This window comes from Crocodylus porosus, unplaced genomic scaffold (genome assembly GCF_001723895.1).
Source record: "Crocodylus porosus isolate Cpor-Errol unplaced genomic scaffold, CroPor_comp1, whole genome shotgun sequence".
Lineage (NCBI taxonomy): Eukaryota > Metazoa > Chordata > Crocodylia > Crocodylidae > Crocodylus > Crocodylus porosus.
In genome coordinates, this window is record NW_017728909.1 from 10,794,097 (window position 1) to 10,821,735 (window position 27,639).

Below are 27,639 nucleotides of genomic sequence, written 5' to 3' on the forward strand. Positions count from 1 at the left end.
ACTCAATTTCCTCTATTGTCATGGCTCCAGGATGCTGAGAACTAGAAACAGATTTGTGATAAAAACAAGTACATAACATCTTCCCTTCCTACCCTCCTCCAACACTGTCCCATGTTGTCATGCAAGCCTGTCCAACTTCTAAGCACCTGGGGACCAAATGCCCCACAGGTAGCACCAACAGGGGTTGCACGCCTGCAGGTCACACCAGGGTGAGCCATGGCCCCGCCAGGCCATACAGTGCCTGGATGCCATCTCCTCTGAGTGAATGCAGTGGCATGGCTGGACCATGCTGCAGGAGACTCCGGGGGTCTAGGCTGCAGGGATTGGGGACTGGGCTCAGCTGGGAGAGCAACAGCAGCAACAACGCTGGAGGAGGGGGCTTCCATTCCCTGCGCCCGCTCCCAGGAGGGGAAGGGGCAGGTGCCCACTCATCACAGCTGCTGCTGTCCTGTAGCCTTCCCAACTGAGCCCAGCCTCAGAACCACCCAGCCGGAGTGGGCAGGGGCAGCTCTGATGCTTCTCCACCCCTGGGACTTTGAAGAAAGCAGCAGAGGGGAGAAGCAGTGGGGAGGGGGCATGACTCAGACCAGGGAGAGAAGCAGGGCAGGACTCTTACGTGGTTTGGGGACTTTAAAAAGTTCCCGGGGGCTCCTCCTGCCTGGTCTGCCTGCACCAGCGGGAAGGGGGAGGAGAGAAAAGGTGGCAGTGAGGGGGTACAGCCATTCCAAGAGCATGGGCTGCTATTCCTGCACCCTGCTTTCTGAAATTTGGGATCCACCTCTGGCCACTTCCCATGCACCATTCACCCACATCCCTAATGCACCAGGAGGAGCCTGCCCCCCTGCCCAAGGCGCCACACACCCCCAGGCTCACTCTCAGCTCCCCCAGCCCCATCCTCTGGGGCAGGGGTAGGCAGCAAAAGCCAGGGGAAGGAGGGATGCCCAGAGACTCCAATTATTTTTGCAATCAGAGTGCTAGGGAGCAGTAACTGGGTAAGAGCCCATGGCCACAGCTTAACCTCTTGTGGGCTACCAGTAGGACATCCCTGTAGTAACGTCTCCCTACATTACCTCAGCTAGGTAGGCAAGTGTTATTGTGCCTGAGGAAAACCAAAGCCCAGATGAATTAAGAGACTTACCCAAAGTTACAGACAGAGTCACTGACAGAGCCTAAACTTGAAGCTCAAGATAATATCAACCCAGGTCCTGAACATCAGGTCATCTTTCCTTCCACAAGTCTCATAAAAAGAGAGCATGCCACTTTCTCTTAGGGTTACAGACACTTATGAAAGCTTAGGCATAGCTAGTTTATAAAATGCAAAGTACTCTGGCTTCTGCCTTAACAAACTCTTGCCATCAACCAGCACAATTGTTTTATTAATCACGGGAGGTTTTCTTAGTTTGGGTAATTTTTGGTTAGGGAAGGATCTGTTCATAAGAAACGATTCAAAAAACAAGGAGGGCAAAAAGTGGTCGATATGCATATGCCAGTTGTCCCTACACACAAAGGGGAAAATACTATCTTTTTGGACCCACCTTCTTGATAGGGCCACATTGTTGGGTCCTACTGAAATAAGATCATAGGGAACCTATACACGTGACGGAGTTCTGCCCCGACACATGCTAATTAATCAAGTCTGCTGGAGTGTGCTAATTCGTGCGCTTCAGCAGCCTCCGCGTCACATGAATCAGTGTCTCCACATTTCAAAACGGTGGCTTTTTGAAGCTCATCAAATGAGCTTTAGTTAAAGCGCCCCTGCTGCCATTTTGAAGTGTAGCATGCTGAATACACGTGACGCTGTGGGTGCTTTAATTAGAGTTAATCTCAGAGCCGCTCTAATTAAAGTGTCCCCTGCCATCACCCCAGAGCACGTGTATAGATGCCCATAAAGATACTCCCTCTTCCCCATCCACGACACCCATTTGAGTGTTGAGAAGGTGCAGCTCCTCACTCGCATCTGAATTTACAAGCCAGATTCAAATGGATGTCTCGGTGCTTTGAAAAAACCTAGATATAAGCCTGGATTTGATGTTTCCTTCTGGTTACCTCTAGGCAGCTCCCCATAGTGTCCCAGCTTTGTGAACAGCCCTTCAGTGACTTTTAAGCCTCTACAGGCATCTAATCCTGTCTCTTCGAATTGCTCTCCTGGTGCCAGGTCCCTGATTTTAAGGCACTGTAAACACCTAAGTAGGGGAGTATAAGGGCCCTAGCTGAATTTTGCTGTTAATTTTCAAATGCCGACTAGTGTTTTGAGGTGCCCAACTTCAGAAGTCTTTAAACTGGGGTTAGATTAAGGGGAGGGGTGTCTTTAAAATAGGGTCTTTTTAAAGATGGGAACCTAATAACCGATGCAGCAACAATCACCAGGGACTTTGGAAAATTTAGGCTGTGCAGGACAGAGTTAAAACCCTGATCAGGTCACCAGTGGAAATGGGCATCACAGTCTGAAACCCTAACACAAAACCAGGAAGCAGTCTGGCAGGATTCAGAGCTTGCCTTAGGGAAAATGGAGCCCTGGGTGACCCTGTATATTGGTGCTCCCCCTGCCCCCAAATCGGTGGTGCTGCTGCAGGTAGAGGCACAGGGAGGTGGGCAGGGGCATCGTCCAGCAGAGTGGCATGGTGTGCCAGGCAGGGTGCAGTCATCATGGCATGGGAGCACAGCAGGTAGACTAAAGAAGGTGCCATCCCACATGTGCCTGGCCCAGCTCCTCCTAGGCAATGGCTGGAGGTGGGAGGAGGAGGTGGGGGCTGGGATGGGCACCTGCCTGGGGTGGGGTGGGGAGAGAGCACTGCTGTGAGCACAGGCAGTTCATACATGTGCATGTTTGGTGCCACCCTGGCCACGGTGCCCTGAGAGGTCGTTCATGTTACCCACCCCTATGGCCGGCTCTGGCAGGACGCTTTGGAGAGGCAGGAATAATATTTGCAAGCCTCAGATGCTCTGGTCAAAGCATGTACCACTTGCATTATACTGGCACTTGGCCTTCACCAGAACTGGCTAGCTCCGTGGGGTTGGTTTTTCTCTTTAACAAATATCAAATTCATTCTCTCTCTTTCCTTTCTTTTTTTTAAAGGTTGACAGAAGTGAAGATTATTATTTCCCAGCAGGATTAAATCTCTTCTGAGTCTTGGACTGACTATCAAACTTCAGTTCTTCACTTGTGCACAACTCCAAAGCATTGTTGAACTTGACACATTAAATAAAGCAGTGCTTGCCTGTTTGACATGAAGTGCTGTCTTCTCACTTCAAATAGAAAAGTTCTCCAGCCATATGTTAAAAATAATGCTTTGCATATACTTCAGGTTTCAGATATATTTTTTCCCCATTTTTAATGGCTTTTGATTTACATTTTTTGTAAACCTCCCTTCTGCACAAATTAGTCTTAAAAATGTTCTTTTACTGTTTTCTCTCTAAACCCATATGAGGGACTGCTACTGTTGTGTTGGTTCAGAAATAGAGAACTGATCTTCAGCTAGTATATGCCTCTGTAGCTCTGCTGAACAAAGCTATTCACGTCTCCAAAGGATCTGATCCTTTCCATCTTGAAAGGATTTTCTTCCACATCTCCCTCTTTCAAAGTATGAGTGTGAGCCTGTCAGATTCAAAACGTTTTGTGATTAATCCTCTTTTTTTGCTGGCATGATTACACAGACAGCAATGGGATTCCACCATCCCGAACATGGCACATTAATGGCAAATCAAACCGGTCCTACACCTCGCAGAAAAACAACAGTTCACTAATTGCTTAAATTAACATGTTAAGTAACAATCTCCATTTCTAGCTGAAAAGATGGATGCAGATTCCTTTCCAAGTGAACAATAGAGCTGATCAGAATATTTAATCAAAACCTGAATGTCGACAAAAAATCGGAAACCCAAATTCCTGAACCAGACTGAGCTACTCCGTGAGGCTTAAACCCAGTCCTCCCTTCCAAGAAGCGTGCTTTCAGTCATGCACTGAGTTTGCACAGACACCGAGATAGTTTCAGTTTTGCTGTGCACCCAGAGTTGTAAGAGGGCTGCTGTCAGCATCTGAACAAAACCAACCCTCCACCCAGCCTCCTCACTCCTTGCTAATCAAAAAAGATTGGTCAGATGGGCATGGGCTCATGGGAGGAGGAAGGGGGGTTGCCTTCCTCTGTAAGGTGGAGCACAATCATTTTCCTAGGATGTGTTAACCAACCACTTTCTTTTTGTTGCACTGCAAGAGCAGTGGTAGTGGCTTCACCCCCTCCCCTGCATTTCCTATGGCATGTATAGGCATTCTTGATGTTGTGCCTTCTAGTTGCAGGGCTTCGAAGTGGAAATACTAAATTAAATTACTGCTGGCAAACCCAGGGGACTGGACTCAGGGCCCCACGAGGCTGCTTGCAAGGGCTGCATCATTCTTTCAAATCCTTATACATAGGGGCATAACTAACAAGTGTTGTGTCTTGGGCAAAACCCCTGCCAGAGAGTGGAGGTGGCATGCCAAGAGGCTGCCACAGCAGTCCCTGCACCCATCCCTACCACCACTGTCCCGTTTGCCCTAGTTACCCTACTGCTTACTGGTTGCCCCACTCTCTTGCTCTACCTACAGATGGTACGTGTGAGACATTACACTGCCTACAACTACTGCTGGTATGGTCTATTTAGCCCAAAGCCTTTGGTAAATAAAACGCGCTGCAGAAAACTGTACCTGGTTTACACTGAACCTCTGGGCACAGGAAAATGATCTTGCTGCACCAAGGAAATCTGCATCCGATCCATTGTTAAATCTCCAGTCTTTTGTTCAGATGCACCTCTGGTACTTATTACATATTTCTTAGGGTGACCATATTTCTCTCGTCTCAAAATAGGACACCCCACTTGCTGTCAGGATCAACTGCCTCTGAGCTCTGGTGTCAACTGAGCATGTGGGGGGAGCCGGGGCGCATTTTGGGAGTCTGAGAGAGAGAGAAACAGTCCCATTTTTGCCAGGACAGTCCTAGTTTAAACACCCATGTCACTCAGGCATCTCACTGAAAAGAGGACATAAGAGCTCATTTGATCAAACCGCCAGGATGCCTGGGACAGGTTTTTCAGACAAGACTGTCACAAAAGAAAGTGGGACAAGTGCAACATGGCAGAGGAAAAGGACGAGAGAATCAGCAGAACTGTCCTCTGCCATCCGCCCTTGCTGCTATTTGAGATGAGGTTTGATTCAAGGCCTTACCGATGTAATTCAAGTTCATGATGCTCAACTCATCTGCTTCAGGCCTAAGATGAAGAAGCTTCCTCTGTTCATTTTCTCTGGCAGCATCTCCTAGAGCCCCTCTAGAGCTGCCTTTAAAGCCGTGTTCCTCAACCAGGGTGCCTAGACACCCTGTAGTGCAAGGGGATCCTTTTAAGGGTGCCACAGACTATTATCACACCTAGGTATGCAAACACCTATCTACAATTCAGAAGATAAACCCAGAGATAACAAACAGGAATCTACCAAAAATTGCCCTGTTGTCTTCTTTCTTTGCAACAGAAGAACTACCCTCTTATTATTCCATAGTCAAGAAATGATTAAAAGCTAATGTTTTCTGATGGGAGCTTTGAGCCTAATGAGGCTGACAACCACTGCTTCATGGTCTTTCTCAATGTGCAAATCTACCCTGCCTTCCCCAGGAAGGAACACAACCAACTACGTCCCTTGCTCTTCAGGTCACGTCACCTTGAATTATTTTAGCCTCAACCTCTCCATTTGCTCCTGTTGGCAAAACAGCTGCCTCTTCCCAAGCCCCTGGGCACAGCTCTACCGGCATTACTGGCCGGGTCCTTGCCCTTCTCTTCCTTGTGACAGGCACCGTGCAAAAGCAGAAAGATGCAGTCTAAATAACCTGTGTCCCCCTGTAAAACCATAGTCACAAGTGACTGTCTCTCAGTCCAGGCCCCTGCTCCACAAAGACCCCACTACAGTGACTGGGTGCCAGGAAGCTTCTAAAATGCTCCCACCTTCCCTGCAAATCAATCCAGGCAAGGCACCTCCTAAAGCCTGGTCTGCAATTTGGGGGCCACATGAGGAAGCAACACACCCGCACACCTCCTGGCATGGTGCGGCCCCTGCAAATTACTGTGATGTTGAGAGAACTACTATTTAGTAGGCATGTGGACACCATTCAGCTTATGAGAGCATCACAGCACTGTGCTGCTTACTATCATTTATAGTGTAGCTCATCCCCTGAGCTGTCTCCTCCCTGCTAACACAGACAGTGCCTGCACAGCCAGTTTGCAAACCAGACACCAGCATGCAGCATGGGGCTAGGATTTCCTTGGCCTCCACCGGGACGGGAAGGGAGCACATGCCTGGACACGGCAGAAGAGACACGGTGACTCAGCCATTCCAATGGGCTGGTGGCAGGGCAAACAGGCGCGGCAATGCATCACGAGAGCTCTTTGATCAGAGCCCACCTGAAGCCTGCAGCAGTCCGGGCTGCGGCTGTGAGCTGTCACTGCCTCTGGCGGAGCAGAAAAGCTAAAAATGAGCTGGAGGAAGTTGCTAGAAAAATGAAAGCTGACGGTGGCAACAAACAGGCTCACCAAGAGCAGCGTCAACAGACCGAGCATTTGTGGGAGGACTGGAAGGCAGGTAGCACTCAGAGTAACTATAGCATCCCATCAGCGTCCCATCCTCACATTTACCTACCAGCTCCCAGCTGCCCACGATGCCCCGTACCTATTAAGACTTACTTAAAATAAAGTCTCGCTGGCAAAGAAACCTTCTTCCCTGTGTTTGGACAGTAACTAGCACATGGCAACCCCTGCTCCATGCCTGGGGTTTGTACAACTTCCCACAGCAACGAAGATGGACTCAAATCAAACCTACAGATCCAAGCTCATCTGAACGTCGGCATGTTCCGTTGTTTAATTTCCTCTGCGGGTTCAAGTAGCTAATGGCAGCAATACTGCTCCTTGGGGGGTAAGATCTGTAGAGCTGGGACTTACATCTTCAGACTGTCTCATGTATATAAGTGGCTGCTGTGGTCATAATATCTGGGCTCCTCACAGCCTTTAATACAAGTATCCTCTACACCCCGAAGCAGCAATTTTATGGCTGGGGAGCTGAGGCAGATAAGTGTTTGCCCAAGGTCATACAAGGACCTAGTGACAGAGCTTGGATCTGAACCTAAGGCTCACCAGTCCTCAGCTCACTACTGGACCAGCTACCTTCTCTAAAAGTAGATTTGACAGCTGAGATGTCAGGTAAGTGCTTGGCACATTTTGGCACCAAGATACAGACTGAGAAAACTGTCTGGCAGAGCTCATTTTCCCTACCTTAGGCTGACTCTGACTCTTTCCCAGACCCGAGGAAGGGCGTTTTGTGCCCGAAAGCATGTCTCGCAGCTAGCCCAACTATTCAGTTGGTCCAATAAAAACACATTACCCCCCCAAAATCCTTGCTCCTCACATATTCCCATCGCAACTATAGCACCGCCCCAACCCATCATTTTCCTAATTCGGCCTGACTCGTCCACGCTAAAGATTATATCCCATTAATCCTAATTGTACCCTCTACTAAAGACAGTCCTAAAGCATTCCTTAATAACCTTGGTCTTTACAGCTTTCCAAAGCACACAGTTCATTAGGATTCTTAGCTGCATTTGCAATTTTGAAATAAGTTTGCAGGTTACTGAGTGAGTGTCAGCTGTCCATGTTCAGTTGGAGAGATTTCTGCCCTATGCAATGCTCTTAATAATTAATCAACTTATTAGCTTCTTACGAATACCAGTGGAAGCCATGCATGTGAACCAAGGCTGCACGGGCCTTTAAGATCTAATATGCATTTCTCAGCTCATTACAAATATTAACAACCCTCAGTCATAGCATCACTATGGCATGGCTCAGGCCTGGTCATGAGTAAATAGTCCTTCCAGGCCGCTGGGATTTTGCTGGTGGTAGAAGGGCTAGAGGGAAGACCAGAACTATGTGGGATCAGATAGTACTCTCTTACACATCTCTGTGACTTCACAGAGTGCACATTTGCACCACCGAGCAGACAACAAATCCACAAGAACAGCAGGCTGCCAGGTGGTGCCACACAAGCTAGTTGCCCTCTTCCCCAGGTGCACGTTTCCCTCTTCCTCCCTGCAATTCCCATGCCAGTCATCAGTTGATCACAGCAGAAACTCCAGCCCTCCACACCCAGTATGCAAATCTGTGTCTGAACACGGACTTTCCTTTCATTTCAAACTGAAAGTTAGAGGGGTTTCTCCTACAGCCAGACATTTCGAGCTATTTTAGAAACATTTAATGGAAAACGCAGCTGACCAGAGATCATTATGAACCATCTGGAGTTCTGATATTCAGATGAACAAAAAAGCTGCCTCAAATCCAGTGTACAGCCTCTGCCTTATTTCTACCAGTGCTGCCAAGATCTGCAGAAGCCTGCCTAGCAAAATGTAAGCCTTCAAGGCTGCAAGTTCATCTGCTGGATCACAGGACACAATTTATACCAGCTCCTCTGTGACTTCAGCATCTTGGTGGAAACCCTCATTTTTGAATCACATCTTTCACTAACCTGAGAGATATTGGACTGCGTTTTCTCGCTCTCTCCATCCCCTTCTGTTTTGTCAGTCAGCAGCCCTTGGACTTGGTACTCAAGGACATAACTGTCGATGAATCTCTCCAGCTCTTCAATTTCCTGAGATCGACTACTCCCTGCCTCAGAGGAGGCAGATGCCACAGAGGAGTTTTCCATCACTGCGGGAGAGGAACCAGGGATGGAGGAAGCCTGGGAAAGAGAGACAAGAGCAATTCATTTCTCGATTCATAATGTTTGGCAGGCTTGCAATTGCATTATGAACATGTGCACAACTGGGGTCTACCTTAGGAATGCATCACAAACAGAGTGTCTCTTTTATTTTTCCAGTTATCGTCTAACTACCCAAAAGAGGCTGGGTGACGGCAAAGGTGCATCATAGCCCTGCCATGCTGGTTAGCAGGAATGGTCCCTTTTGTCGGCTGCATCCGAGTTTCCAGTGCCCGTGAGTATGACTGTTGGCCTAAGAGAGAACGTAAGTCTGGAGGCCTCCGACTGCCAAGGACTCCCCTAGCAAGTGGCAGAAGCAAAAGATAGAGTTTTATTCTCTGCAAGTGGGCACTGAAGGCAATTTCCAGGGCCCAACAGGGCTGCTTATAATGGAGAAGGGACAGCTCTGCAGTCCAAAACCATAGGGAGAAAGGCTCCAAAACATACACATTAAAAACATATCCACACCTCTTCTTTTTTCCAGCTGTATTCCCCAACTGTCTGGACCCATTTGTCATCACTTGTCTTGCACTCAGATTGTAAGCTCTTGAAGGCCGAGGCTTTATTTTTGTTCTGTGTGAGGTGTCTTAGGGCGGGGGGTACCCAGCCCATAATTAGGCTGCTTGGTAATACAAACACATTGCCATGCCATCTGACACAATTTAACTCATAATGCCCATGGATCCAAGAAAAGTGAATGGTGACAAAGTATACGTTGCTATGACGGTGAAAACAGTCTGTGCTAAACCTAACAGAAACAAGCAATAAAGCACATCCTCAGCATTATTCTAGCTGTGCTGCCCAGAGAGGGATGGTAAGGCACCGGGTAACAGCTGAGAGGGGCAAACAGAAAGGTGAGGGCTACATGGAGAGGATAAACTGGTAAATAATGGATGGGCTGGTAGTACCAAAAGAAATGCGGAGTCAGCACCTGTGCTTTTAAATGACCCAGCTAGCAGGGGGGGCACAGTGCAATGGAACAGAAAGGTCATGTCAGGTTATTTTTGTTAAGAGTTTATAGCAGCAAAAAACTTTTATTATACCAGCAAGGTGGAGAAAAAGACATGTTCTGCATGAGCCAGCTTGCTGGAGACACCAGGGAAGCACTATATGTTGGGATCTCATTACTGAGTAATGTCCTGAATTTATGCACCTAGAACGGTGCTAGGAGCAAAGCGACATGCTGTGTACAGAGAAAGTCTTTAAAGGCAATATTTCAGCCGGTCCTTCTGGGTGGCCCGAGCTAGATCCTTCTAACTGCTCCCGGCTCCCAGTCACACCAGGGCGAGTCTGGGACACCCAGCACCACTCCCAGATCAAATCTGCTTGTTCCACTTGGTAAGGAATAAAGTATACTCAGCCTTTCTACAGCACACCTTTAATCCAAATCTGAAAGGAAATTCCCACAGGTAGCCATGTACTTAATCTGAGGTTGGGGCTTTCCATTTCCATTTCCAATCATAGGGTCACATAAGGGACCCCAAGGGTTATCCGGTCTAACCATGACACAGACAAGACACTATTTCTTAGCTGTCTCAGGGAGGACTTGCCTTTTTTCTCTTGAAAATCTCTACTGAAGGAGATCCCATAACTTCCCGTGGCAGCTTGTTCCATTTTCTGGACGATGAATCAACATTCATGAATAATTTCCATGATTTCCTGACTTGCCTGTTAGATACTATGATGGATCTCCTCTGAATGAACTGCAGATAAAACAGATCTTCTCTTCCTGCATACAAAGACATCTCCCTTTTAATTGTCTTACTGAATGGAGCAAGCCTTGCCCCACTGCATCACACAGTCCATCTAATCCTGGGGGACTCATTTACCATGAGGTGAACCACCTGTTCCCTCGAGAGAGCCACAACACAAAGGGCAGGTGCAATGAAGGAAACTTCTTGAATCTTGCTGGCGATCGAGACTGAAGTACCGACACAGAGCCCTGTTAGGAACGTGATTAATGGCCAGGATTATTCTTTATTACTAGGCCACCTTTTCCCAGAGTCAACTGCACAGGTTAACTTCAGAGTGATTACAACGAACTGGGGAAACCTGAGATCCTATTCCCAGCTCTGCTACTGTCCTGATGGATGACCTTGACCTCTGTCCCTCACTTTTCCCATCATAAAATAGGGATATGTCTCCTGACTTTCCCTGTAAAACACTGTGAGATCTATGAAGACTGCTACTGAAGAAGCAGGTACTAATGTGACAAATGCCTTCACCAAGTCTTATGTTATGCAACCCAGAAAGCTTCTTTGTTATACTCAGTGCTGCCAGCCATGCCAGGAAGGCCAGTTCTCTCTGTCTTCTCCTTGCAAGCCTAAATTGGCTCAGGCTTTGCATGCTCTGAAAATCTGCTCGTGCCTTCTACCTGCCTGCACAAAGCTGGCTCCTTTGTGCATCTGCTTTCCCCAAGCCCAACAAGAGGCCAGGAAAGCTGTTTGTAGAGAGAAACTGTTTTCAGTCTGGAAGGCAAGAAACACACCATGCAGCAGCCACTCCCCTGCAGTGCCTGTTAGAGGGCATGTGAGACATGGGAGTGCCTACACTGCAGTGACTGCAGCAGCAGGGGACACAGGCCTGGGCTATGCAGCCTTTGCACCCATGTAACCATGTCATCACAGACATTAATCATAGCAATTAAGAGCTGGAAGGGACCTCAAAAAATCTTCGGAGGGTTCTTCATTACTTGATCTATGAGGGTGCAGATACACCAACATTAGTGGTCCTTATGCCTGTCCTGTCTACCTTGTACTCCTCTGTCATATAGGAATAAGCAATACTGGCATGTGCACATTTATGTGGCCACCTCTGTGACGAGGGGGGTGCAACTCTTGCTTTCATGCCCCATGCCAGGGGCAGACACTGATTATTGTTTCATTACCGAAACAGTATTTTGCTTAAGTTCTTTTGGTGGCAATGAGGGTGATGTGGCAGCCGTGGCCTTGACTGCAGTATAGTTAGACGTATCTCTGTTAGCTTTAAATAAGTCAGCTCAGATGTCCCTTTAAGCATGGCAGTTTTGCATGGGTTGCGAAAAACCACTTGAAAATCTTGGCAGCTATTTGTGAGTGAGCATGAGCCTGTATTCAGTGCCATTCTGCTTTAATTTCTCTGCTAGATCTGCCCAGGCTAGCAGGCTTAAAGCTAGGGCTCCACAAGCTGCTGCCACAGCAAACACAGTATTAACATGCCCTCTCTCTGCATCTGCTTGTTCCCTTTCTACCTGCACTCCTTTCCTCTCTCCACATCCTTCTTTGAACCACACCAGAGGAACAAGAAAGTGGGCAGCTAGGCTCCAAGATGGCTCTACAGTCACCGTGCTCCCCAAGTTTACACCCATTCCCTCCCCTCTACCTGCAGTCCACACCTTGCTCTCCAAGTCTCATCTGCTGTCACTTGAACCTTGGTTTGCATTTGCTCCCTTTGATCCAATGAAAGCTACATCCCTTTCCACCTTATTTCTTGCCCTCTGTCCATTCTGGATCAGTCTTGAAAGTTTGCATGTTTCCAGATAGCCAAACTGGTTTCTAATGCCCACCTCCATTTGCTCCCTAACTCAGTGCTCCAGTCACTGGCACGAGCCATGTTCCTGAACACAGGATGCCAAAATGCATTCACTGCATAGGAAGTGCATCAGCAGCAAAGATGACATAAATAGAAAAGTGGGGGCCAAACTTTTTGGCAGGTGCCACAAATTAGCTCTGTATCCTCCTTGAGTGCCACTTTGATCCTTTTCTCCCATCCAATCCATTGCTCTGCTTTCTGCTTCTTTCTCTGTTCTCCCAGCTTGATCTGATGCTCTACTTGCTGTCATATTGGCCATTGTAGTGCCTGTCCCCTTCCCAATCTGCCACATGCCACACATGGAGCCTGCCCCTGAAATACAGTAGCTTCATACTACAAGTTGGCACCCCTGAAATAGAGAAGCCTGAAGCATAATAGACACCTCTGGGACCTGAGACTCTTAGGTGTTGAATGCTATCAGAAAAGAACTGCATGGGAGTTCTTAAAAGTTCTTATCTTTATATTCAAAGCTTGGGGCTCATGTATACACCACAATTTTTGCCCTTTCATGCACTGCAACTGTCTGTCTGTTTGCACGAGTGGGATTTCCTGACACTTCAAAAGTCTTTCTTGTACATTAAACTAAAACTCCTCGGACGTAGCTTAGCTTGGCTCACCAGGAATTAAAGTATCGTATCCATGGATTCACTGTGTGCAAACATAAAGGCACTCAAAAATGTGTAATGAGCCTCTTTGTCCACCAGATGGCACGGCAACTTCTTTGAAGCTCACCCCTTCAAATCGCCTTTTTTTTTCTTGTGTGGTTTGTCGGCTCCCTGCTTCCACAGCTACATGGCAAGGCATGGGCATGGGGTGGATGTGGGGCAGGGCCGGACCATTTCGCTCTCCTGTGTTGCCAGCCAGGGACCTGGCTTAATTTGCTCGAAAGCCTAGTATGTGTAAACACAGATGCGACACTCCAAAATAAACAAGTTTAAATTGTATAAACCTATTTAATTTAATGAGGATTAAAACCCATGATGTGTACAGGTGCCCACAGAAAAGAGGTGGTTTGAAGGCTCAAGTGAATATAGAACTAGAAGCAGATCTTCACATTAAAAATACACAAGTTTAAAAATATTCCAGCGCAGGATGGAATGTGCCCAATTAAGATTCATAGTGTATCAATTATATCGTCCAAGTGACTCGACTCTGCCTTCCTGTACAGAACATGATCTTTTTGAGATCCTCTGGTTTGTCGCCAACATGCTGCTACATTCAGCTACAAGCTCTTTCTTCTAAAGATGTCTCTTAGCATGTCAAGGGCTCTGCTGGATGCTTAGCTAGGAAATTCAGAGTTAAGGCTGCAGCTGGCAAGTGCTGTCTGCAACCAGCTTAGCTGTGCCTATGTACAGTCATATAGTATCGCATGCATACAGATCACCCACTGCTTGCTGCTGACTAGATATAATACACTCTGAGCTCCATCCCACTGCAATCAGCAGCTGGAAACCCTGCCCTCCAAGTTGATGGCTAAGATACACAGATTGTTGTATTAATGTACATGAGGCCACACCAATTAACACCATCAAGCTAGGCAAGGCCAGTACTTGCTTTGTAAATGAGGCAGATCAGTTTTTCAATTACTGCTGAACAAATGTACACCACCCCTTTATCATTGGCCAGTATGCTGCTGGAAGTACTAAGCAAGGAGATTTAAGAGTCAGGTCCCAACCACTTATCACTAAAGAGCCTGCTTTTGAAAGGAGAGGAGTATTAATCACAGTAAATTTCAGCTTGAGCTATTACCATCTGCCAATCCAAATTCACCCTGCAGTGTCAAAGTGTTTCTTTGCCGCTCACCCTGACTAGTTGATTCCCAATCTGCCGGCTTTCCCCAGGTCTTCTGCCTTTCAGTAAAGGAGAAACTACTCGCATTGATAGTAGTTACATGTGTAGGAACTGTAGGTGCCCCATAGGATAAAGAGGCACCACATAACTGAAAGCTGTTGCTAAAAGAGTAAGAAGCCATGATACCATAGCTTAGGATACAAACCCTCCTTCAGACAATGTCTAATAGCAGATTATAGAAAGAGCCCAAGTCCTGTTTAAAATAAAACCCCCACAAGCTTCTGCAGGAAAGAGCTTCCTTGTCTCCTCCCAAGCCCCATGCCACAAAAATGGATGCATGTGCACACACTGACTGCAAACTCACAAAGAGACTAACATTTCCCACTGCACACATCAACCTAATTTGGCAGCATAACGGGGAGTCGTATCCACAGCCAGGCATCTTCCTTTATCACGGGACTGCACGGTGAGGAGTTTGACACCTGAGTTTTAATCCTTTGACAAGCTGGGTTTATAAATGGAAAAGTCGACAGAGGTTTAAATCTACGGTGCTACTAGCAGACTGCGTCCTAAGTATTTTAAAGGACGCTCTCTTGCCAGAAGCACGCTGCCTTTACCCTGAAAGAGCCAAACCATGTTTGCAAAAAGCAAACCTGATTTAAGATGAAATCATTTTGCAGGAGCTTTGGCACCCTGACATGTTGCACTTACTGCCACAGGAGATCACCGAGTCTAAGACCCTACCAGGATCCTGAAAAATGACAGAACTTTATGGGCATAATGAGAACAGTCACAGTTACATTATTAGATGGGATAAAAAGGCTTCAGGGCACAAGATGCTCATGGACTGACTGGGTTTAGTGACTGGCAAGGGTCTCCCATACTCATTCATCATGGGGCTTCTAAGCATCTATCTGTGAAGCATGTGGTGCTGATCGCTGTCACGGGCAGACACTGGATTAGAAGTAGTGAACCAACCCAGTAAGCCAATTGCCATCTTCCACAGATCCAGCAATTACTCCAGCTATGTTGTTTCCTGAAAGAAACAAAGAGACCAGCTGTCTGCTATCATAGCTTCTGCATTCACACCAGCTGCTACTGAAGCAATTAAAGAAGGGTCCTGACTCTGCCTGGATGTATCCCTTGGTCTGCATGACTGAGAAAGCCACTTACATTCATGCAATCTAAATGCACCAACTAAAACTAAGCACCTATACACATGACCTGATTACCAGAGCTCAAGTCAGTGAGAGTCAGAGGTGCTCAGCACCTCTGAAAACAAGGCCTTTTATTCAGGGGCCAAAATGACTTGACTGAAGTCAAACAGCAAATCAAGGCAGAGCTGAGAATAAAACCAAACAGGAAGAGATGGATTTGGAAATGAAGTCATGCTAGCACACTACAAAACAGTCTCATTGACTGGCTGTAGTCTCTCATTTGTCAAGTGCAAAGCATTATGGCATTTGCATATGATGTCCCACCCATATGGTCATAATGAGGGAACACATGTACTAGTACCCTGGAGGTGAGGTGGGATGTGAAACACCTTCAGACCTTACATTCAGAATACTTACCATGTTTTTTACATAGTACATACACCTTTGTCCCAAAAAACAGCTGCTGCAAATTAAAGTGGGCAATAGATGCAAAAAATACAGTAAGCGCAGATTTTGCAGCTTGTGGGTGAAATTGCCAGTAAAATATGGAGTAATCCACAGGGAGTGGAAAAATGAGCAGGCTCAGCTTCCTGGCTGCATCTACTTAGTTATTTAGTACAAGGAAAGATCTTTTTTCCTTTATTTTGCCTTTCAAAAGCAACGTGTGTTATATTCCGGGCCGGGCTGTATGTGAGAAATTACGGTACGTCTGATCCCACAGAACCTGATACAAAGCCCAGCGATGCCGACAGGTTCTTCCCATTGATTGCAGTGGGTTTGAATCAGGCTTTTACAGGACAGCACCTCATATTTTTTCCTGCTGGTTATTAATTAGAAGACACAGGCATCTCCTCCTTCCCCCCCCCTCCACTATACAGCCTTTCCATGTGTTTTTATTCACCGGCCTGTTAGCTAGAAATTAATACTTACTGTCTCTTTCCAGATACATATGAAATTATCAAGCAAAACGTTAAGCCAGTTCAATACCATCTGAAAAAAGGAAAATAAAATGCTGCTCTCAACTTCTGCTGTTTCCAGCTCCTGAGGTATTTCTTATCTGCTACTTGTGAACAATTCTGGGCTTCAACCCGAGTCAGCTCAGAAGGAACGGTTTTGGCATATGGACATCACATGCTCATTGAACCATTCCAAAATGTGCCCAGACTGTCAAAAAAGCTGGTTATGCAGATAGGTGTCACATGCTAGCTCCTTGACTAGGATGCTAAGGCTCATAATAAAGGACGAAATGATTTAGAATGACAGAATCATAGAAAGTAAGGGTTAGAAAGGACCTCAGTGGGTCATCAAGTCCAACCCCCTGCTCAAAGCAGGACCAGCCGCAACTAGATCATCCTGGCCAAACCTTTGTCTAGCCAGGTCTTGAAAACTTTACAGGATGAAGATTCCCAGACCTCTCTGGGTAACCTGCTCCACTGTTTTACTGCCCCCTTAGTGAGAAAGTTTTTCCTAATACCCAACCAAAACTCCCCCGAGCCCATTGCTCCTTGTTCTGTCGTCTGCCACCACAGAGATCAGTCCAGCTCCATCCTCTTTGGATCCTCCCTTCGGGTAGTTGAAGGCTGCTATTAAATCCCCTCTCGGTCTTCTCTTCTCTAGACTAAATAAGCCCAGTTTCCTAAACCTCTCATCAGAAGTCATGTTCCTCAACCCTCTAACCATTTTCACTGTCCTCCACTGAATTCTCTCCAATTTGTCCACATTCTTTTTGTAGTGGGGGGCCCAAAACTGGACACAGTACTCTACATACGGCCTCACCAGTGCTGAATAGAGGGGAATCGTCACGCCACTCAATCTACTGGCAATGATCCTACTAATGCAGCCCAGTATGCCATTAGCCTTCTTCACATCATAGACACATGGGTGGCTCATATTTAGCTTCTTGTCCATTGTAACCCCCAGGTCCATTTCTGCAGAGCTGCTGCCCAGTCAGTCAGTCCCCAGCCTGTACCAGCGCATGGGATTGCTCCATCCTAAGTGCAGGACTTTGCATGTGTCCTTATTCAACCTCATGAGATTTATTTTGGTCCAAACCTCCAACTTTCCGAGGTCTCTCTGAATTGTAGCCCTACACTCCAGTGTAGCCACTACTACCCCCAATTTGGCGTCATTTGCAATTTTGCTGAGGGTGCACTCCATCCCATTTTCCAGGTCACTGATGAAAACACTGAACAAAACCAGCCCCGGGACAAACTCCTAAGGCACTCTACTTGATAATGGCTGCCAACTAGACATAAAGCCATTGATCACTACCCATTGTGCCCAATAATCCAACCAGGTTTCTATCCCCCTTGCAGTCCATTTATCCAACCCATACTTCCTTAGCTTGCTTGTGAGACTGTCGTGGGAGACCATTTCAAAAGCCTTGTTAAAGTCAAGATATAGCATGTCCACTGCTCTTCCCACATCCAAAGAGCCAGTCATCTCATTGTAGAAGGCAATCAGGTTGGTCAGGCATGACTTGCCCCTGTTGACTCCATGCTGACTGTTCCTAATCACCTTCTTCTCCAAATGCTTAGAAATGGATTCCTTGAGGATCTGCTCCATGATTTTTCCAGGAACAGAGGTGAAGTTGACTGGTCTGTTCCCCAGATCCTTTTTTTTCCCCTTCTTAAAGATGGGCACTATATTTGCCCTTTTCCAGTCATCCAGGACCTCTTCCAATCGTCATGAGTTTTCAGAGATGATGACCAGATGCTTTGCAATCACATCAGCCAACCCTCTCAACACTCAGGTGCAACCCGTCCAGCCCCATTCACTTGTACATGTCCAGCTTTTCTACATAGTGCCTAACCTGTTCTTTCGCCACTGTTGGCTGCTCACCTCCTCCCCAAACTGTGCTGCCTGCTGCAGTAGTCTGGGAGCTGCCCTTGCCTGTGAAGATTGAGGTAAAAAAGGCATTGAGCACTTCAGCTTTTTCCACATCCTCTGTCACTAGGTTGGCCCCCGTCATTTACTAAAGGACCCACACTTTTCTTGATATTCCTCTTGTTGTTGACATACCTGTAGAAATCCTTTTTGTTACTCTTCACCTCCCTTGCTAGCTACAACTCCAATTGTGCTTTGACCTTCCTTATTTCAAACTCTGAGTTCAACCCTTAGATCGGGGCGGGCAATTTTTTTGGGCAGAGAGCCGCTTACTGAGTATTGGCAAGCCATCGAGGGCTGCATGACAGGCAGCCCAGGGCAGATAAATATTAATTTTCTAAATTTTTTAGGGGCCCCAGGGGCCGGATAGAATGCCCTGGCGGGCCACATCCGGCCCCTGGCCTGCATTTTGCCCACCCCTGCCTTAGATACAGCTTCTCACCAGTGAGTCCTCCAGCTCATTACTACCAGTTGTTAAACAGAAAGCGTGGATTACGCTGTGAGTAGAAATGAGTCCAGCTTGCAGTGAAGATCAGGGCCATAACACACAGCCTCAGAAGTGTGGAAGTACAAGCAGATGACAAAACAGTGAGGAACTTGGAAAGGATGGGCAGAAGATCTTACAAAACTATCACCTTATGAGGCAACCAACTACAATATCACCCTTTCAGAATCAATGGTAAGTCACAAGGAGGGACATGAGACCCATCAGGACTCTTTAGAACAGGGGCTGTGATGACCAGGAATCCAGGTTTTCTGTTGCCCATGGGAAAACATGGATTTTTTTCCTTTAAAGGAGAAAAACGCAGGAAGCGGTGGGTTTCCCCCTTGCAGGCTGGCAGAGTTCAAGCCTGCAAGGGGCTTCTTAGGGCTGCTGGGAGTGGGAGGAGGGTGATCGCAGGCAGGGGGCATGACGTGAGCATGTGTGTGCACACATGCATGTGAAAGCCAGGTAGCATGGTGGACAGCAGCTCCTGCAGCTCCCCACAGGTAAGTCTATGGGAGGGCATAGGTGAAGTGTAGGGGGACAGGGGTGTACAGGCAACACGCTGGTGGGGTATGGGGCATGTGCCCCCCCCCAGATTTGTGCACCTACAGCAGGAATGGGGTTAAAATCTGGCCAGACCAGCATGGGCAGGAGCCACCTCTGCGACTGAGGTAAGACCCAGTGCAGGAAGGCAGAGCAGGATGGCGAGACTTGCTGCTGCTGCCAGGAACCCCGCACCAGAAGCATTGCAAGGAGTCCTGGGAGGCGGGCAGGGGAGCGTGCTGCCCTCACCTCCTTCTGCTGCAGCTGCTCATGCTCCAGGCTGCAGCTGTACCCTGGAGGTGAGGTGGGGTGGGGAGGCAGCATGGGCAGCCTGAGGGAAGCAGTAGCAGCAGCAGTGGCAGCCAGGCCATGATGGCAGGGTAGAGCTGTGGCCCAGTGCATGAGTGGCTGCAGCGAGAGGAGGTGGAGTGATCGGTTACTCCTTGCACTGCTGCTGGAGCAGCAGTCTTGCCATCCTGCTCCACCCTTCCACACTGGGTCCCACCTGCTGGGCCACAAAGTCAGCTTCTGCCCATGCCAGTTTAGCCAGGCTACAGCCCCATTGTCACTGTGGATACACAAATTTGGGGGGGCATGTGCCCCCCCCATTCCCCTCTGATGCATCACCTATGGTTGGGTACATACCCTGCCTTACACACTGGTGGCTGGGGTCTGGGGGCGGGGAGCAGTGTGTCAGCAGTGAGGGGTACCAGCTGGGCTGGGGGTGGGGGCCTGTAGGTTGGGACAGAGGGGCACTGGCGGGGATGGGGAGCTGTGGGTTGAGAGTGAGGTGCACCAGCAAGGCTGAGGAGGGTGAGGGGCATTGGCATATCAGGGCTGCTCAGAACCACAAAGCAGCAGGGGGGCAGCTGCAGCTGGACCTGCGTTCTGGTGAGAGAAGGGGATGGGGAGCTCTGATTTTCCATGATAAAAACCCCCAAAATCAAACACCAAAACTCGTAGGTGTTTAGAATTTATTTTATTATAGTGATTCAGGCACTGGTAAGCTTCCATATTGCTTTAAAATTGTAAATATATCAAAAAAATAATGTGCAGTTCATACCAATATATGTAGTGGTGTTTCATTTTAATCACAGAAAAACGCGGATTTGGGGCAGGGGGAGGGGGGTAATTAGAATGCTTTGGATTTTTAAAACAGAGAAAACCGGGATCCCAGGTGATGATTCACCCTCACCTGTGGGAGGAGATGACAGTACCATAATTCAGCACCATGCGCCTGTGGCCTGACTGGCTAGCCCGTCCACGATTCCCACTGCTCTGTGGCACACAGGATGCAGGAAATTGTTCAGTCATTTCAGGGACTTGCAGAGAAGCAGCTGTAGTTTGCCAAGCATCCTCTCTCCTAGAACCAACAAAAGTATGGGTCCAGGCCATGCCTTGTCTGATGTTTCACCTAGATGCCTTTTACTGGCAATGAACACCCTAACTGCCTCTTAGCTGGTATTTTGTTTTGACTGGGACCTTTCAGCTGACGGATTTGGTTTTGCTTTATGCACACTGTACCTGTTCTGAAACACCCAACACACTGACCACACACACACACGCACTGCTGGTCCCCCAATCTGGTGTGTTCCAGGCTCCATAGCCCCTTGGAGCCATATTCATTTCATGCCTAACAATGACAGTGTCCTTCCTAGCAGGAGACTGGAATTTGGTAATTCACTCCCTGGGTGCACCATGTCAAGCCACCCTCTACTTAGAGAGAACAAGAGGATATATATGTGGCAATTCCAGCTGTAGTGCATTTTTCCTGAGCAATCCCTTTGGAAGGAGGTAAAATTAAAGATGGGGAGAGTCTACACATTCATTAATGCACCATAATTACAGTGCATTAAGTTTAGTACTGTAATTACAGGAGCTAACAACGAGCCATAATTGGTGCTTGTGCACAGTAACACCGGCACACTTTTTTTGTAACACTAATACACAGTGGACTAATTCTACAGTGCATTAGCATGCGTTTTTCCTACCGCACTAATGCGCAGTGGGTCTAGTCTACTATACTTGATGAGTCTTGTGTAGATGCACCCAGGCAAGGCTCTGGCATCATAGCAAGCAGCCAATAAAGACTAAATCAGTTCATCTCAACCTGCCAAGAGACTTACCATTACATTGATGTGGGGCTAAAGCAAGGCTAAACCTTCTCTCCCCTCTCCTAAGTTTACTGCCACAATCTGTTACTTGGGGAACAATTAAATCTCCACGTGCACTATGGACTGGCTGCTTTTAGCAGCTGCAAGAGAACAAATAAATACAATATATATCCATACTGGTAAGTAAATAAGTTGGAAGAGCCTTCTAACTCTATATGCATTACCATGCTGTCACCCAAATCAGAGTTACACTTAATTGATATGATGGCTTATTGGGCAAAATGTTGGAGAAAATGGAGGCTGATGCTATCTACTGGCTACTCGTCCTATGCATGGGCTAGTCTGCCAAGTAGAGATCCCAAATGAGAATTGTCTCTCACTGGCTTGCAACGTGGCCTTTGGTTAAGTCACTTTGGTCACAGCAGCTTTTCTAGCTTTCAGTTTCTTCCTCTGCAAAATAGCATCATGATCTCAATCTCTGTTCTCCTATCATGAAATGATTCAAGTGGGTAGTTTGGAACAAGCCATAGTTAGCCTTCAAACTAAAATGCTTGAAGACCTCTAATCTCACCTCACTCAAATCACTGGTAAAAACACAAGACCTATAAATGAATGTGTTTAAAAATAATAATTAGAACCAGCAGGAGGCATGGTGCCTTCCTAAGCTAAGCAGCTAAGGCATCATACAAGCTCTTTGTGTCTGTCCTTTACTTATCTGCTTGCGCAGCACGGTCCCTGACTTGGCTCCCTACATGCTAAATCACAATAAACCTGCAACCTCTCTCTTTTCCAGGTTCTTTGTCTTGGAACCTGTGTTTTATTAAGTATGCTGGTTACATTTCAGTTGGAAGCCCCCTGGAGCTGGAAACTCTCTTCCTAATGTTTCCTATGAAACACGTAACACATTTTCAGGCATTAGGAAGATATGAATATTCAGATGAAAAAATCTCTACAAGTGCAAATCATTAATATTAATTGAAGCACAGATCTGTTCAATACAAGCAGAAAGAGTAGAGAGAAAACAATGACCCTCTTCAATGGTTGCTCGTATCAACAAATCCCAGTATTCTGTGGGTTATGTCCAGGGATACGGGTTTTCCGTTTCCCACAGGAAAAATGGAGAAAAACACAGATTTCCCCTTTACCCAAGGAAAACATGGATTTCTCATTTTAATGGAGAAACCCATGGGTTTTGCAGTTTTGCAAAGAGCTCTCTGCTTGCTGGCAGAGCTCCAGCCTGCAAGGGGCTAGGGGGAGCGGGAGGAGGGCGGTCAGGTGGGGGGTGCCATGTGCATGCATATGCACATGCCCCAGGAAGCCTGGAGAGTTGCTCCTGCAGGTAAGAGAGGAGGGAGGGGACTGAGGCCCCCATAGGGAGGGAGGGAGCTGGGCAGGGCTAGGGCTGCTGCCCAGCTGGGCGGTGCGTGGGGCTCGGGCCCTGGAGAAGCAATGTGTGGCTGGGAGCAGGATGTGGCCATGGGAGGCTCATCTGGGGGGAGTGAGGCGCTGACTCCCTGCCGCTGTATGCACTCCTGGGGGGAGGGGGCAGGGAGACCCATGCCCTGCAGATCTATGTGTGGGGTGGGCATAGGTTGCCCACTGCGGGCTCGGGCTCCTGCCCTGCTGCCTTCACTAGGGCCTCTGCAGCTCAGCGGGTGCAACCCAACCTGCAGAGAAGAGCAGGGCCACATGGGGAAGCTCATTACTGCTGCAAGCTCCATGCTGCTCAGGTGACGTGTCCTCTTCTGCCTGCATGGGAAACTGCACGCCCCCTCCCCCAGCCCATAGCAGGCAGGCAGCGGAGGGGAGCCGGGCTCCACTGCAGCAGCCACCACCTCCTGCTGGGGGGTCAGGGGACTTTGGGTGGGAGGCAAGGGCAACCAAAAGGGCTAGGAGGGCTCGGGGGGGGGGAGTGAGGGGCACCAGCAGGGCCAGGGGGGCTGACCCTACAGTCAGTCAACCAGGATTTAACGGGCCACGCTGTTATTGGGCTCTTCTCAATCACTTTTGAACTGGACAAGGTCACTGTGCCTCAAGCTATACAAATGGGACCTTTGCAATGACAACAAATGCCCTTGTGTACAAGTTCAAACCATGTCTCACAACTGTTGACTTGTGTCCATTTACTACACTACCTGGTGGCCTTCAAGCTCTTCACACTGCTGATGACATCACCTTAAGATGGCCGAAACGATATGCCAAAACTGCTGAAAATATAAATTGGTCAGTGCCTCCTGCCTTCACTATCCCTTTCCTTTCTGAAACCATTTCTTGCTGCATCTCAAGAGGTTAGCAAACCAGCATACACCATTTGGCTGCCATTGTAACCTAGTTTCAAACACATCTCTGCATCCTTCCATCAGACACAAGGGCCAGGCCTGTTTAGAGTTAATATGTTAGCAACAGTGATAGGTGTTAGTGGTAATATCATCATCAACCTTGCACTGACAATGCCAAAAGCAACCAAACTGTTCGCAACGTGTCAGTGTGTGAACAACAACATCCATTTCTTACCAACCGCTGGCACTCCACTGAATGCAATTAGGCAGCCCTAGGCCTGGATGCATTTGCTATCTGGGAGTGTCAAGCAGGCAGAGGGGCCACAAAGGACAAGAACCTAGGACAGGGCTGGGGGAGGGAGGGAAGTCATCACCGAATTGACGCACAAGGTAAGTGCCTAGCACGTGGGTGGAAACGCCTGGCATTTCAATGGAAACAGTGAACTCCTGCGGCCAGGGTGACTGAGGCTAAAGGAGCATATGCCTCACATGGCTTCCTCTGCAGGGGTTACCCCCAGCAAAGTCATCATAATCCATGCTTGCCACTCCCAGGCTGCTCCCTGGCCTTGTCTGCACTGTAAAAGTTACCTCTGAGTGTTGTGTACAAGTTCCAGCCATACACAAAACCCTTAACTCTCATGTGATGGAGGTGGTCAGCAGGAGCAAAAAGGACAGGATAAAGCACAACATGTTGTCTGCTCTCTAGCAGGCGTGCAGGCTAACATCTTTGTCCTGCAACACCTATCCCCAATTCACCGCACTGAACAGAGGGAAGAAGTCTTCTCAATTCACAGGGAAAGAATCCAGTGTGGCTCGGCCCGGCTTAGCCTAGCCTCTGCCCCACTAAGGACTTTGGGATGCGCCCCCAGAAACCAGCATGGACACAGGAACCCAAGTGATATTTTACTATAGCACAGCTGTAATGCCTCTAGGCCTAGTTGCAGGTAATTAGGGCACTGGCAGAGACCTGTCTTGAGCAAGCACATGAGGGGGCAGCAGCTCCTGCCTGCCTGCCTCCCGGCTAACCTGCTTGCTCCTGCCTAGGTCCTGCCTGACCCTTGCCCAAACCAACCCTTTGCCTTGATCCTGGCCTAAATTCCTGCCTGCACTTTCTGCCTAGCCTAGGTTCTTGGACTCACACTGGCTTGACCTCCGCACTCTCTGTAGCAGGGGTGTCAAACTCACCTGGCCCCAAGGGCTGGATGAGTGGCGTGGGACTGGTCTAAGTGCAGGATCGGGCTCACGGACCCCCTCCCCCTTCTGCAGCATACCTGATCCAGCAATCTCTCTAGCTAGCCTGAGACCTGTGCAGTGTCGGGCACAGATCCCAGACTGGCTGGAGCAGGCGCTGTGTGCAGCATGCATCCTTGTGCAGTCCAGCTGGGACGGGTATTGTGTGCAGCACCGCTGCTGTGCTGACCAGCTGTGCCACATGGGCCAGATCGGGGCTGTGGGTCTGATCAGACTGGATGGCAGGGCTCTGCAGGTTGGATCCAGGCCACAGGCCATACGTTTTACACCCCTGCTCTATGGTAACCCCAGTTCTAGCATGACTTCCTAGACTGCCTGCCAAAACCCTGGTCCACCCTACAATACCCTACAACAGCTAAGCTAATTCAATGGTAGATAACTCAAGCTAATTCTGCAGCGAAGATACAAGGCACATCTTCAAGCACTGTACACAACACTGCTTCTCATAACTTTCCAGCCAGGTTGACAGGCATCACTGCTGTCTTTTCAGATAGCAAGACAGACACTTAAAGATAAACTTTGAAGGGGATAGAAGCTGTAGTTGCCATGTTTTGCCTCATTATGATGTATACAGAAGGCTTCATGAATTTATTTGATTTCTTTGACATGACCAATTCAGCCCTCATTCATCCTGCATTTCCTCAAATACTCTGTGGATGACGAGGGACCCAGTAAAGCCATGACATCACAAGCACTGAAGTCGTGAAACAATCTTTTCTTCCAGACATTCAGGGGTTAACATCCATCCACAGCAAATGCTAAATAGTTGGTAGGAAAGACCTCTGTTAAATACAGCGTGGCAAGAACGTCCCTATAGAGGTTCCTAAACTATGGCATCTGAGTCCCAATTAGACATTTCTATCTCTGTAGTCATAGAAGGACAAAATAGCAACACATGAAACCTCAACAACAAACTAGTTTTTCACCTTTTAAAATCTAAGGCAAGGAAGTAAAAGCCTGGTTGAATCAAGTAAGTGTTTTCTAGACAAGCCTCTTCTAGCATCCAGTTCCCTCGCTGCGGGCTGTACGTCCCAAAAGTAACACAGCGGAGGAGCCCAGAGCTGGCTGTGTGCTGCACCGACATGTTCAGGAGCAATTTTTGAGAGAGCCAGAACCACTGGGACAGATCAATATAAAATTGTGACTGTCCTCTAGATTTGGTCACTGCAGACTGTGCTCCACCTCTGCCTCCTGGGAAAGGAAGCTGTGGCCTAAATATATCATGGGCAGCCTACCTCTAGTCCCATGCAGTCACTCATCCTTTGGCAGCTGGGTATCTTGCTGCTCTTACTTCTCCATCAAGTCCCTGGGAATGTCGGCAGCCTGAAAATCTTGCTCTTTTCTTGTTTCAACGAGCCTGTCACTGTAGCATGAATACTTCATGCATATGTTGGTCTCCAGCTGCTTGGACTCTCTCCTCACTTAGCAGATGGCATCAGGCCCAGTCAGAAGTTGTTGTACCAGAAGGGTGGTTGCCAAGTAAATACCACCGCCTCTGCAGGCAGATCCCTCTATCTGCCACTTCTAAGTACAGGCCACATGTGGAACAGCACGGGGTCACATTTTTATATGCTTGTGGGCGGTGTGCAATCAGCAGGTGTGCTGCTGTGCAGGTCTTATTTCAGAGACAGAAACAAATGTCATTTTGTTCTCTGAGAATAACACTATTACTTCCAAGGCTTCTGTGTAGGCCACTTTGCTAGCCTTTTGGCCTTTGGGTTTATGGACTTATTTCTAGTCCTGCTATGGAGTTATGAGGGTGCTGCACTGTCCCAGGGATGGTGCAAATGAAACACTGACACTATCCAAGGTATCCAGATTATAGTCGTATGGGTCTGGAGCAGCGGTTCTGAACCCTTTTCAGCAGATGTACCCCTTGGTCTCAGAGTGAGACTTCACATACTCCCTTTCAATGGAAAATTAATTTTTGTAGGTCCTTGGACCTGTGTTGGACAATGTATGAAATATATCTTGCGTACCTCCTGATGAGGCTTCACATATCGCCTGGGGGTACACGTACCCCCGGTTCAGAACCACGGGTTAGAGAAAAAGGCAATCAGGACTTGTTGGTCTAATAAAAGATATCATCTCTACTATGAGTTCTGATTGCCTTGACACCATCCAAGTGTTTTCAGGCATTATATTTCCAGAATAGATCCCTTAGGTCTTGTCTGGATAAACAGGTACCTACAAGTGAAGCTGCAACTCCCAGTACAAATACAATGCTAGGGTAAACTGTGACTGGCACCAGTTAAGTGCTAGTTACTCTGGGTTGGGGCTAAGTAGCCATTAGTGAAGTTTGTCTACACAAGGGGTTTGCACTGCTGTAGCTACTAGGTATAGTTTCATAGTTTCAAGGGTCGGAAGGGACCTGAGCAGATCATCTAGTCTGACCCCCCGCCATGGCAGGAAAGCGTACTGGGGTCAAACGACCCCAGCAAGGTGTTCATCCAGCCTCCTCTTAAACGCCCCCAGGGTAGGAGCCTGCACCACTTCTCTTGGAGGTTGGGTCCACATCCTAGCCGCCCTGACCGTGAAGTCGCGCCTCCTGATATCTAACCTAAACCTACCCTCTGCCAGCTTGTGACCGCTATTCCTGGTCACTCCTGGCATGCTTGGGGGAACAGGGACTCCCCCAGTGCCTGCTGGTCCCCCCTGACTAGTCTGTAACAGGCCACTAGATCTCCCTCGGCCTTCTCTTGTGGAGGCTGAACAGGTTCAGGTCCCGTCGCCTCTCCTCGTAGGGCCTGCCCTGCTGCCCCCGACCATGCGATGCATCTGTGGATGCAGAACAAGGTGCGGT

General features: G+C 48.1%; 1 protein-coding gene across 6 annotated transcripts in view; it reads right to left on the reverse strand.

The window, feature by feature from the left end:
* The window catches only part of CTIF (cap binding complex dependent translation initiation factor), a 331,179-nt gene that overhangs the window by 240,213 nt on the left and 63,327 nt on the right, over positions 1 to 27,639 (reverse strand). For all 6 annotated transcript variants that reach the window (XR_002100346.1, XR_002100345.1, XM_019531783.1 and 3 more), the window contains exon 2: positions 8,528 to 8,740. Coding sequence is in view for 4 of the 6 variants with exons in the window: in XM_019531783.1 (XP_019387328.1) it covers positions 8,528 to 8,707 (180 nt within the window). In the remaining 2 variants the exon portion in view is untranslated. The remainder of the gene's footprint in view (positions 1 to 8,527; positions 8,741 to 27,639) is intronic.